The 13612-nt window shown below is 56.7% G+C and overlaps 1 protein-coding gene across 7 annotated transcripts in view; it reads right to left on the bottom strand.

Moving 5' to 3' along the window:
* Window positions 1-13612, bottom strand: part of AGRN (agrin) — a 248498-nt gene that overhangs the window by 40894 nt on the left and 193992 nt on the right. For all 7 annotated transcript variants that reach the window (XM_075018049.1, XM_075018051.1, XM_075018050.1 and 4 more), the window contains 6 exons: window positions 13104-13298; window positions 11513-11713; window positions 8340-8485; window positions 7378-7483; window positions 5567-5680; window positions 2688-2852 (listed from right to left, as the gene is read on the bottom strand). In XM_075018049.1, the coding sequence (XP_074874150.1) occupies window positions 2688-2852; window positions 5567-5680; window positions 7378-7483; window positions 8340-8485; window positions 11513-11713; window positions 13104-13298 (927 nt within the window). The remainder of the gene's footprint in view (window positions 1-2687; window positions 2853-5566; window positions 5681-7377; window positions 7484-8339; window positions 8486-11512; window positions 11714-13103; window positions 13299-13612) is intronic.

Genomic DNA, 13612 nt, shown 5'->3' with positions numbered 1-13612 from the left:
AGCCAAGAAGAAGAAGGAGAGGGACGGGAAAGGAGAAAAACGGTGGGGAAGGAAACAGACTCCTGGTGGTGCTGGTGTGACACAGACCCACTCCCAGCTCATGGCTGGGGCTTAACCAGAACAAGTGGAGGTGGTGATGCCCTCTGGGTCCCTCTCTTGAGGGTGAAGCATGCGCCTTCCTGTTGCCCCAGCACGCTGGGGATCCAGCATCCTCCAATTTCCCTCCAGTCTCTTTGGGGACTCCACCCCTAAGGGGAGCGAGGCTGGAACAGTCCGTACTCTTGTTATTTTGTCCCCCACCTTGGTTTAACTTCCAACACACCAGTGTGGGTCTATTGATTTCCAGTCCCACACTTTTAAAGGGTCTGATCTCATCACAGTCTTTGAGGTCTGCCAAGGACATTGGAGCCAGACTATGCCGCTCTCCCATTTGCCCCTTTCCCACCAGTGGTTATTGTCTGAGGTTACTGGCATGTTTTATAAGCTTTTATCCACTTTCCCACAGGCAGGCTCACAACTGGGGTAGGCCAAGTATGCTCACTACACTCCTGGGAGGCAGGTGCCATTAGCCCCATTTTGCAGATGCAGCCACTGAGGCACAGAGATGATAGTACTTTGCTGAAGGCCATACAGGGAGCTAGGGGCAGAGTCAGGAATAGAAACAAGGAGGCCTGTTCCTGTACTAGTTGCTAATCTCTATACTACACTTCCCTAGGCAGGGTTAGCAACCGGGTGCTGGATTCCAAGTCTCCTGTTCCTACCATTAGACTCACAAAGCCTCATTCTCATTAACACTGAGGTCACTCTGGTACTTACATTACCTCCACTGCAAGCCCCCATCACCAGCATTGTGTACAGGGACCTTATGATAAATGAGAGGCTGGTCATAAGGCTGATAAGCATCAAGGTGGACTTCCTCCATAGCACAGGCCAGAGATAATGTCCAGTAACGCCCACAGCGAACCCATATCTTGTGGCTGAGCTAGAGGGGATCTTTTAGGAAAAACATGCTGTCTCGATGTAACGATCCCAAGTGGTGGCGAGGGAACTACCGCCATTGGGTAGCAGTTCCGATGGTTAGTTACCTTCTCTGCTCAGCTGCTGTTCTATTTCCAGTCTGAACTTTCCCGGCAACACCCCAGCTCTTGTCTGGCCCTATAGACAAAATGCTCCCTCCCAGAGGTAGGAGTGAAGCCAGGAGTCCTGACCTGCCAGACCTGGGCTTGGCTCAGCAAAGCATCGTCCCTCTGTCAGACCTATGCACGCAATCCAGGAACCTGAGGCTCCAATTCAACCCCTTCGCTTAAGATGAGGTGGAAGTATGACACGAGTCTCTCAGGCAGGAGAGGAGAGAAAGACAGACTCACACCTCTCTTGTCTACAGTCCCCGCCAAAGAACTTCTCTTTCCCTGACCACATCTGGCCTCTTCCCATTTGGCACATATGGATTTTTTGGCTTGTAACTTCAGTGGAGCTTGAAATTAACACAGCATTTTTTTTTTTTTTTTTTTTACTTCCTTGTTTGTTCAGAGGCATTGTAGGTGATGTCAGCACCAATCTGGGAATCAGACGTGCAGACTCTGACGGGGACTCAGGGGAGTCTGACGCAAAGGCGTGGGAACTAGGGGTTTAGAGGGTGCTGCAGCTCCCTGGGGCTCCCAGCCTAGTGCCAAGAGTCCCAGCTGCCTCTCCATGCTCCGTGGGCTGTGCTGCAGGCCCCATGCCCAGGGACCAGCTGCTGTTCCCTGAACCCAGGGCTCTGATGCCATCCATGTACGCAGGGGGCTCTGCTGCTGGGTCTAGGGTTCTGACTGCCAGACCTGCATGCCGAGGGGGCTCTGCTTCAGCCCCCTGTGCTGTTGCCAGCCTACGCCCCAGATCCTGCACACCAGGGCTTTGCTCCTGCACTCAGCTGAGGTTGGGGCGGGGCAGGACTGGGATGTCAGCACCTCCTTTCTAAAAACATTCCACGCCACTGGTGTGACAACGGACTGGCAGCCAGACAGAGGTGGGAAAAGTCATCCAAAAGTTACTTGAGTACAAGTGCAGCTGCTTTGGCGGGGAGGGGATTGTACTTAAGTACAAGTCACCAGTGTCCCACTGGAGAACTACTTGAGTAAAGGCATACCCACTGACCTGCACACAGCACATCTTGATTGTACTCAAGTATCCAGAAGTAAAAGCAGCCACACTTTTACTCAAGTAACTTTTCGGGTACTTTTTCCATCTCTGCAGCTGGCCCTGGCCTGACTCCTCACCACCCCAGACGATGGAAATGACCCTTTCCCGTGAGCGTGAGTTCGCACCTGGGTGATGCTGCAGCCATGGGGAGTGGAGTTCAGAGACATGTTCCCAAAGTGCCAAGATCTGGCCCCCACTGACCTGCTAACCCCCAGGCCAGGGTGGGAGAGGCAGGGGAAGAGAGCCTGGTTCTGGCACCTTCCCTGTGGCAAGGCCCTGGCATGGAACTTTAACACTGGCTGGACCCAGCAAAGGGAACAGGCTGGACTGGGTCAATCTTCCCACCCCCCGGGCCAGGCACCCTCCCACCAGCCGGCTCCAGGTAACAGCTGAGAGAGTGACCGCCCAGGCTGAGGCGGTCCTTCTGGTAGGGTGGCAGGACGAGAGTAGAGACAAGCACGCGGGGGGCTCCCCCACCCATGCACCCTCCGCCCCCAGAGACTCACGGGTGCAGCCACTCTTGCCGTCCGTGACGATGCCGCGGAAGTTCCAGAAGCCAGGCTCACAGCGGTCACACTTCAGGCCGCCCACCCCCGGCTTGCAGGAGCACTGGCCGGTGGTGGGCTCGCATGCCCCTCCATAGGAGCCGTAGGGGTAACACTGACAGGTGCCTGGCGGAATCAGAGAGAGCAAACCCTCAGGCCTGGGAGCAGCAGTCGGGGTCTGAAACCAGAGGGGACTTTACCTGACTGCATGGGCTAAAGCGATCCACTTGACTGACGTGGTACCACGTTCCTGGGGCCGGCACCAGGATAGTGATCAGCGTGGCCTCCCTCTGCCCCTATGAAGGACCTTCCCCTTAATATCCCCCCCAGTAACCATGGGGCGACCTTCAACCCTGCAAGCTACTCCTGCTCACTTCGCTTGCATCTGTCGTTCCTCTCCCTCCAAGAGAGGGACACTACTGCATTCCTGGGGAGCAGGGGCAGAGGGACGGCTAATCCCATAGTATCTAGGGGGAGAGTGCAAAGAGAGGCTAGGAGAGGGAGGGGAGGCCAGCTGTTGTCAGGTCCCCCATGCCTCTGCTTCCCAGGGTTGTGCTAGAGCCGTGGTTCCCAGCCTGGGGTCCGCGGACCCCCCGGTGTTGCAGAGGGTTGGTCAAAAAATAAAAAGATAAATAAAAGTGATCATAGAAAATAAGTTTTAAATAAATTGCAAGGTTACACTCGATGAGCTGATGAAGCAGGTCTTTGCCCATGAAAGCTTATGCTCCAAAAGATCTGTTAGTCTAGAAGGTGCCACAGGACTTCTTGTGGTTTTAGAAGATACAGACTAACTCGGCAACCTCTCTGACACTCAGTTAGTATTTGTTGCGATGGGATGTGCAATGGGATCGCTGGGATGCTGGAAATGAGCATGTTTCGTTTTAAACGTTAATCATCTCCATTTCCTTTTTCACTGAATGAAGTGTGTGTACCAGCTCGATTTGGCTTGGATGGGGGTCCAGGGATGCTTGGGGAGGGTGGTTGGGGGTCTGCAGTAGTGAAAAGGTTGGGAACCACTGGGCTAGAGCCACACTGGGAAGCCACAAGCTCCAGAACCAGTTGCATGGAATAAGCACAAGCCGAGGTGCTGGTGTCACTTGCAGCTGGTGATTCCATTGCCAAAGCAAGGGCTGGGGGGACAGAGACAGGAGGTGGGATACAGAGTAAGCTGATCAGTCCAGGTGGCTTGCTCCAGGGAGCGATACCATGTGGGAGCCCAGGAGGGGGCCTGAGGCCCCAGCCACAGTGGAGGGAGGGGGAACACTGAGCTGCAGGGGGACAAATATAATTTGCACCACAGTAGCACTTTGGAGCCTCACTTCCTGATCAGGACCCGATTGTGTTGGGCGCTGTACAAGAATCACCAGGAGCCAAGGGACAATGGGGCATACAGACAGACGGACCAGGGAGCACAAGGACCTAAGGAGACTGTGGTGGCAGAGCAGGAGGCTGGTGGGGGCAGAGGGAGCCTCACCACAGCAGGTCCTGAATTGGCTGTGGAGTGGTTTGCTGGCTGGGAGGCACAGACGACGGCGGGGGGGCCAGTGGGTGATTATGGGGCACTCTGAGCCGGGGGCAGCGTTTCTCTAAGGATTTAACAAGCAGGTGACAGAGGCTGGGCTCACTGGCTGATCAGAGGCAGAAATCAACTTGCTGGCCTTAGCAGGGCCAAGCGCTGGCCCCTGAGCATCTGAACCCCCCGGCGGTGACCCAGTGCCACAAATGCTCTGCCGCGACGAGGCGCTGCCAGGATGCCGCCGCTTATTACATTACATGGCACGTTAAACACCACTAAATCCCCATCAAGCGTGCATTAGCCAGAGCCGTATGCGGCTCTAACCATATTTCTGCAGTTTAATGGGCTTTCCAAACAGCCGGTCGCAGCCTCGGCTGTTAATTGAGGGCTAATGCCTTTTCCGAACGTGCCTGCTGCGAGAGAGCCGACGCTGGTAATTATTTAATAAATATTAATGATGTGTTCATCTACGTGGCCTCCCGAGACGGGGAGTTGCCTCGCAGGCAGCATTGGGGTGGGCTGGGGAGGGTGTAGGCGGGTGTGTCTCAGACTCTGGGGCCAGGGCTGAACCAATATTTGCACAGCACCCCCAGAACCCCCCAAAATGGTACGAGCTGGTCTATGTCCAGGCTTACCCCTGGGAGCCCCTGCAGGGGAGCACGAAGCTCCCAGAGCAAAGGGGCTCAGCCCCAGGCAGGATTAGGCTCTAAGAAATGTCTGCTGCTGTCCAATAAAGGAGCAGGCAGCAGAGCAGCTCAGCTCAGCATCTTTGAACTGCCACCCGGCGAGCCACCCAGTGAAAACAAACAAAGCCACCGCATGCCAAGGCTTGCCTGAGCTTGGCTCTGTGGGGAGCCAGCTGCCATCTGCGCAGGCCACGAGAGCTCGTGATGAGCTTGGGCCCTGCCCAGCAAGGGAGGGAGGTCTGGGGCACCCAGATCAGAGCACCCCTCTTCCACTGCTCCCTGGGCAGATTTAGGGCAGCTTCGGAACCGGAAATGAATTGGTGCTTTGTGGAAAACAAGAGGTGCTGGGAATTCAGAGGGCAAAGCGGGGGCACGGGTCTCTCTCTGCCCGTGGGTGCTAGTGCTCCGGACTACAGGCTCTGGAGACACCTGGAGGTTCTGACTTGTCTAGAGAAGGAACTGCAGTGGGGCAGACATGCTATACCAGGGGTTCTCAGCCTGGGGGCAGAGAGTTCTCCCTCTGTGGAGTTTTCCCCCTTATCTGCGATCTGACCACCATCCTGTCCCCAAGGGGTTCCCAGTCCAGGACCTCTCATCCATTACGAGAGATTCCCCTCCGAGTCCCACGTTTCACTCACTTGGACAGCCAGCTGCACCCACGCCAAGGGCCACGGTCGTATTGTCTGGACAACATCCGTATATGGTCTGGCTGCAGTGTAAAACCAGGAGTGGCGGGGAAGGCGTTGCAACAGCTGTGAAGACATGGAGAAACATGAGCCATAGCTTGGGCAGGCAGGGATCAACCCTAACCCTAAGCAGGCTACAGCAGGGCAATATAACAAATGCATAGGACCCCGGCGGATGTGTCATAGAACCATAGAACACTACAACTAGGGACCATGAGAGGTCATGAGACCCAGTCCCCTGCCCTCACGGCAGGACCAAGCACCATCTAGACCATCCCTGTTAGATATTTATCTAAACTGTTCTTAAATATCTCCAGTGATGGAGATTCCACAACCTCCCCAGGCCATTTATTCCCGTGTTTAACCACCCTGACAGTTAGGAAGTTTTTCCTAATGTCCAACCTAATCTTCCCTTGCTGCAATTTAAGCCCATTGTTTCTTGTCCAGTTATCAGGGTCTAAGGAGAACAAATTTTCTCTGTCCTCCTTGTAACACCCTTTTAGATACATGAAAGCTGTTCTCGTGGCCCCTCTCAGCTTTCTCTTTTCCAAACAAAACAAACCCAGTTCTTTTAATCTTCTCTCATAGGTCAGGTTTTCTCGACCTTTAATCATTTTAGTTGCTCTTCTCTGGACCCTCTCCAATTTTTCCACATCTTTCCTAAAACAGGGTGCCCAACACAAGGGACAATACTCCAACAGAGGCCTAATCAAGCACAGGGTAGAGCAGAAGAATGACTTCTCGTGTCTTGCTCACAACACTCCTCTTAATACATCCCAGAATCATGTTTGCTTAGTTTTTGCAACAGCGTCACACTGTTGCCTCACACTCAGCTTGTGGTCCGCTAGGACCCCTAGCTCTATGTCTGTCCATGCCCCCCGCACAACCACCCTTGGTCTCTGCTCTGCACAAGGGCAGGGTCGCTCACTCCAGGCCCACCTTAGGACACAAAGTAGCATGCAAACAGATGCACAAAACAGCCCAGCCAGTGCATCAGGACCAACAAACTAATGCCAGACGCAGCAGCAACAAAAGCTGATTGAGTAATGATCACAGCTGCAAGGCAGATGTGCCCCCGGTACTGTGAGGAAGGAGGAGGCTGAAGGCAGACATAGCCCCTGCTAGCCCAGGGTCCCAATTCCAGCACCGGACTGCATGGCAGAGTGCTAGGACCAGTGTTCCCTGAAAGCTGAGCCCTTGTGAGGCCACCCAAGAGAGATTCAGGTGCTGTCCAGGCGATTAGCAGAGCGCCCACAACCACCCACAGCCAGCAGCGTGTGTTTCTAATGGTGGCACACATTTGTCTTGCCTTGGTGCAGGCAACAAAATTTATTCAGCACCTGGATGCAAAAAATTAGAGGGCCCTCCCATCCCACTGTCCCCGGAATAGTTTTAATTAGACTCAGAGCATGCGTGTTCCATGGCTTGATTAGGCAGGAGGCTCTTGAGAGCGCTTGGGTCAGCTGGAAACAATTAAAGGGCTAGAGGAAGTGCCAGGCGGAGGTCGGCAGAAGCCAGGGGAGACAGGACCACAGGATGGTGAGATCTTGTTCTCTCCCTAGCTGGAAGGGAGGCAGGGGGAAAACTGACTACTGAGCGTGTGTGGCTGCTGGGGTGACCAGCACAGATGACCTGGTGTTTGTAAAGTCAAGACACGCCGGGGGTAAGAGACAAAAGGCAGAGCTGTGTGGGATGCTGCAGGGCAGGACTGGTGAGAGTCCAACAGCTGTGCTAGCCAGGGTCAGAACCTCAGTGGGACTCACCATGGCAGGCTCCTTGGCTGGTGAAGTAGATGTCCTGGAGTTTCTCGCAGCGTGTCTTCTTCAGCTCACACTCGTTGGCATAGGTCACACCGTCAGAGCCGCACACCTGCTCAGAGGGTTGTGGGGAGAGGTTAGGAGGGGAAGAGAGATCATTGCCTGCAGCCTCCAGTCTACAGAGAGCCTCTGATCTCTCGCAGCAAGAGAGAGCCCTACAGGGTGCCCCCTTCCCAGGCTTCAGCTGGGCCAGGAAGCTGGAATTCTGCCTCTACCACTAACCCACCCTGTCTCAGTGGAACAGGGGCTCCTAAGGGAGCTGGGCTGTGTGCCAGCCTGCAGCAGCCAGGACTGCAAAGCAAGAGGACAGGGCAGGTCCCTGAGTCCTGGCACCCCTCTGCAAGGGAACAGCTGGGGAAGGGCTTCTGTTCACACCGCTGACCAGAGCCAGACCAGCACCTGCCTCACTGGGCATTTGGGGAGGCGCTCTGAGACGAAGCGGGTGAGGGAAGGTTGGACAGGCCAGTAGAGAAACACCAACAGCCTGATGGGACATCCTCAAAACTCCCTCGAGCCTGAGAGTCTGGGAGAGTTGGGGGGCGCTGCCCCTCCCACTAGGATTCTCCCCTCCAATCGTGGCCAGGTCACAAGCGCTGCAGTCAGGATTCCCTCTAGCTTTTGCCATCCATGAGTGGAATGAATTTTGTTATATGCACTGAGGCAAGTGTGGATGTGCACCAGCAGGAAAACACAGGCTGCCACCTGTGGGCGCTCTGCCAATCAGCTGGGCAGCACCTGACTCTCTCCTGGGTGACTGCCCAAGTGCTCAGCTGACAGGGAGCACTGGCTGCAGCACCCCGAGCAGGGCTGGGCTTGCGAGAAGCAGCTGTCGAAGCCTCAGCACAGAGCCCCTCCCTAGCCTGAGCTCTCTCCTGACATGGGGGGAGGGGGGCAGGCGGGGGAGGTACCGGGTTGCGGGGCACGGCCAGGCAGCTGAAGTCACACACGCAGCGATCGTCTTCCACGTCCTCGTCCCACGAGCCCCCGTACTGCCGGCAGCGCTCCTGTTCGCACTCGTTGTCGTCCCCAGAGCCTGAGCCCCCTGAGCCGCACTCTGCACAGGAAAGGAGGGGACCTGAGCCAGGGGCCCCCAGAGCCACAGACCCTGCAGGGTGGACTGCTCTGAGCATATACTCCACCCTCTGAGGGCAGCAGGACCCTCGTCCCCAGGGCAGAGCACCCAGCTCCCCCTGAGGACAGAACAGCCACGTGGTTAGTACCCGGGGCGGGCACTGCCTGACCTGAGCTGGCAAGCAAAGCTCAGAGCTCACATCTAACCCTGGTGGCTGGAATCAGACACAGGAGAGTCCCACTTGGTACAGATATAGCAACGGTTTAACACAGCAGTGGTTTAACTCTCTGCTCACTAACCCAGCCTCTCCCCACTGCGCTGCAGCAGGCAAACGGCTTCCTCCTGCTCAGAGAAGCACAGAGACCTGAGCAGAAAGGCTGGGCCGTTTTTGTTTTTTAGTGTAAGAGTCCAGCCTGGCAGACACTACTGGCTTGGCAGAAAGGCTCAGTGCGCTGTATGTCAGCAAAGCTCCTCAGCCAACCACAAGACACTCAGAGATCTGGCAGCGAGAGAGAGACGTTGATTTCAAAGGCTTTTAAAAAAACAACCTGCCCCCTTTTTATGCAGCGATCAAAGGATGGGAGCTGGCGTTACACAGAGAATTATTTAAGCTCTTCTCTTGGAAGGATGGCAACCTGAAATTCCCTGGGGAGGACTATGATCAAACACCATTCTATGTCTTCCATTCTCCCTAGCCCTGCCACAGCACTCCAGCCCTACCTAGCTAATCTACATCAGCTATGAGTTCGGCAGTCTCAGCTGACAGAGCTAACCCACTGCAGGGGCAAATGGATGCTCTTCCTCTGCTGGCCTTCAGCCAGCACTGCTCTGAACTCTTGCCACTCTGGAGGCCTGGGCCTGTCTATTTCAGGCCACCAGTGAAGTGAGTTGGGAGGCCTCAGCCTCAGCCCTGATGGATGACTGGGCCTAGGCTGCTTCAGAGCAGAGCACGTCAAGTGAGGACTGAGGAGCAGCGGCAGAGCGCAGGAGGAGGAGGATTGGTGTACTGCAGGTAGTATGGCAGAACTTGGGGGTGGGGCCCAGGACTGGCATAGCAGTGTCAGGGCAGGACGGAGGTGGGCAGGCAGAGCTGTGGGGAGCTCAGGGGGTAGCAGGGCAGGACGGAGGTGGGCAGGCAGAGCTGTGGGGAGCTCTGGGAGGGGTGTAGCAGGGGGTGGCAGGACAGGACGGAGGTGGGCAGGCAGAGCTGTGGGGAGCTCAGGGGGTGGCAGGGCAGGACGGAGGCGGGCAGGCAGAGCTGTGGGGAGCTCAGGGGGTGGCAGGGCAGGACGGAGGCGGGCAGGCAGAGCGGCGTGCAGGCAGGGCAGGACGGAGGTGGGCAGGCAGAGCTGTGGGGAGCTCTGGGAGGGGTGTAGCAGGGGGTGGCAGGGCAGGACGGAGGTGGGCAGGCAGAGCTGTGGGGAGCTCAGGGGGTGGCAGGGCAGGACGGAGGTGGGCAGGCAGAGCTGTGGGGAGCTCTGGGAGCGGCGTAGCAGGGGGTGGCAGGGCAGGACGGAGGCGGGCAGGCAGAGCTGTGGGGAGCTCAGGGGGTGGCAGGGCAGGACGGAGGTGGGCAGGCAGAGCTGTGGGGAGCTCAGGGGGTGGCAGGGCAGGACGGAGGCGGGCAGGCAGAGCGGCGTGCAGGCTGGGACACAGGTGCTGCTGCAGGCGAGCACTGAGGTGACTATGCCACGAAGCCGGCACAGCCGAGGTGTCCTTGTCTTTGCTGTAGCCAGCGCTACCTGCGCGCCGCGTTCACTGCCACTAGCCCCACATCTCAGCTTTACAGAGGGGTCAGGGGCACACGTCTCTGAGTGGCTGGCAGCTCCCTGGCCCCAGAGTGAATTCTGCCCAGCCCAGCTCAGGGACAGACACCGGAGGACACTGAGCTCCGCTCTCCGAGGTGAAGGGGACCCCCTAGGCCAAGGTGTGCACCAAGACGTGCCGGAGGCTGTCTCTGGGGCTAACCAGACACAGAGCTGCTGACCCAGCAGCTCACTGGCCCTAAAGCCTGCATGTATCCATCTCCTCGCCCCCTGCCCCAGCGCTGCTCAGAGGGGGCCTGCCACTGGGATCCCTCCAAAACCTGGCCGAGCAGGGCCTCAGCAGAGAGACCTGTCCCCAGGGGCCCAGGGCTGAGTTCACAGCAGGCGAGGGCCTGACCCCAGCCAGTCCACAGGGGCAGCGGCAAGGCAGCTGGACGCCCTGCCTCAGGATCCACGCCGTCTCCTCCCGCCATTCTCCATCCTGGGCCCTCTGAAGTGTGAAATTAAAGCCATGATAAATCGCCTTGCCCAGGCCCATTACATGGCGTCAGGTTTCATTACCGCCAGCTGAAAAGACGACGGGGGCGGGTGCCAGGTGCTGCATGACAGCACGACAGGCCAACAGCCACCAGGAGAGCAGGGAACCTGCCTCATGTCCCTTGGGAGCAGGAGCAGCTCCCACTGCAGCTCTGGTTGCCTGCCTGATACAGAGAGGAGCAGCCAACCTCCACACCTGAGGCCAGGGCTAGGAGGCACAATGAGTCTTTAGAATGAAGCAGCCCCAGGTGTCCTGATGGGGAGAAGGAAGAAACCCCACCCAAGAGGCTGCTCTGTCAATAGCAACCCCCTGCCTCCCAGGCTTATCCCGGCCGGACAGGGCTTGTGGGGAGGGGAGAGAAAGAGTGAGAGAGGCTGGGAAGGCCTCCAATGTTTCCTCTAATTTTTTCCACCCATGTGCGGAATAAATTTTGTTATGTGCGCCAAGGCATGGGCGGATGTGAACCGCCAGACACTCTGCTAATCAGCTGGGCAGCACTTGAAACCCTCCTGGGTGGCTGCCCAAGCGCTCATCTTACAGGGAACGCTACAGGTCTCCACATCCCAGCCACACCCCATGGGCTCAGGAGGTTTGGATCATGCAATGCAAACTCCATGTGTGATGAAGTCCAAGCTCCCACTGCCTGTCCCCTGCAGTCCTCACACCCGCCTGCCCCCTCGACCCAGACATAATGGAGCTGCCTACCATCCTCACAAGGTCCTGTCCTGGACACCTCGATGGCCTTCTGCTGCTGGCAGGAAGCCACCTGCAGCTCGCACAGGCTGTCGTAGGTGACACCGTCACTGCCACACACCTGGGAGAAGGGCTTCCTTTCGCAGCGCGGGCACACACACTGCCCGCCCACGCACCGGCTCCCGAAGGAGCAGACGGCACTGCCACAGGACTCTGCGGGGAAGGAGAGAGAAAGAGAGAGAGAGGCTGAGCAGAAAGCCTCTGTTGGACCCATCAGCCCAGGCGGCGGCGGAGAGGGCCTGCCGGCTGACGGCCTCGCCACTGGCTCACCCCATCCCGAGAAGGCTCAAACAGAAGAAACTAGAGGCAGAGACCTGAGCACCCACAGCTCCCAAAGGTCAGAGGCTGTTGCATGTTGCCAGCCCTTGCAGGCCAACAGTGCGTTAAGGTTATAAGCACTGAATGATTCTCTGAGACACCCCCAGGCCCACGCCCAGAGCAGGCCGGAGCCCAACCTCGCAGCCACTGAGGCTGATGGACTGTCCCATGCAGCTGTTCTGTTTTATTCTGATTTCCACTCTGACAGGTGTCAGTTTAGCCCCTGGCCCCACCCAGCTGGGGGATGTCGGCCCCAGCCATTCAGAGACACATTATTTCGTCCAGCGCATCGTTCGTTCTAATGTAGCATTTCATCTGCACTTTCACTTCAGGTGGAAACTGGCACAGACCCCTCAGGGCTGAGCTAAGGTGGAAGTGGAAGCAGAATATCGGGTAGGAACTAACTCCTGTGGAAGGAGGAAAAAAGCAGCCACAAAAGGGGATGTGCAGCCCATGCTGGCACTTGGCAAAGCTGTGTTTAAAGGCAGCTGTAGATTGCAAGGTCCTAGCACGGCTTCCCTGTTCAGCCCCGACACAGAGAGCCTTGAACCTCTATGGTCCCTTTTATACCAAGGGTCCAGCGAGTACTCCGGTAAGGTTCACGACACTTTGTGACAGCCGTGCGGGGACATATTACCCTTAGTTCATGGTGGGGGAAACTGAGGCACACTGGGATTGTAGCTGAGATCTTCAAAGCCGGCTAAGGGATTTGGATACCCGGTTCCCATCAAGATGAATAGGAAGCATGAATCCAATTGTTATGATCTGTATTACCACAGTCCCTAAATACTGACAGAGAATTTGCCGGCCCACGGGGGGGGGTCAATATTGTCTGGCAAATTACCAACACTTCCACTGCTGTCTGGGCTCTGAGAAGACATTTGGGGTAAATTACAGCTAAATAACAGCACAGAACACTGAGAGCCAGGACTGGTGGCTGGAAACAAACAAACTTTATGGGATTCAGGAAACTTGCCACTGCCATGAGAAGTGGTCATCCAGCTAACTAAACTCATGCCGGATTACGGATGTTGCCAGATCAGACCAGACAGTGCCGGACTAGAGAGGTTCAACCAGCCACAAAAATTGGGTTATTTTCTTGTTTAGAGCAAAGCCTCTCTAGATGGTATTCCGGTCCCTGGGGAGGTCGGCACTGAAGCAACACGAAGGGTTAAAAAAGGAACGTGGAGGCACGGGGGTAGGACAGGCGCCCCGGCTGACTCACTGCAGTCTCCTTGCGCAGCCACCTGGATGCTGGTCTGCTGCGTGCACGCCCGCACGTGGAGCTCACACTCACTGCCATACGTGTTCCCGTCCGTGCCGCAGACCGGCTGGGAGGAGGAGATGCATTCCGTGGGGCACACGCACCTGCCCGTCTCTGCCTCGCAGATGGCCCCGAACCGACACTTGCCACAACGCTCTGCGGGAATAAAAACAGACACTCGGGTCACAAAGCACTGGTGCCGAGCTGCCACGAGCAGCTGCCCAGCTCTGAAGGTCACGCTGCCATGAGCAGCAGCACAGACGTAAGGGTAGTAATACTGCAAGTCCACTCCCAATGACCTTGCAACCCCTACAGCGCCTTTCTGGGCCAGGACCCCTACAATTGCAACCCGGAGACATTACCAAAGGAAGGAGCTGAAATCATGATGTTTAGGATTTTTAAAAGTCCCATCACTGAGAAACTGATCAAAACAGGGTGTGAATTTGGCAGGGCCCTACCCAGGGGCATTG

This window comes from Carettochelys insculpta, chromosome 23 (assembly GCF_033958435.1).
Source record: "Carettochelys insculpta isolate YL-2023 chromosome 23, ASM3395843v1, whole genome shotgun sequence".
Lineage (NCBI taxonomy): Eukaryota > Metazoa > Chordata > Testudines > Carettochelyidae > Carettochelys > Carettochelys insculpta.
Note: the sequence above shows the minus strand (reverse complement) of the source record. Positions and strands in the feature narration are given on the sequence as shown.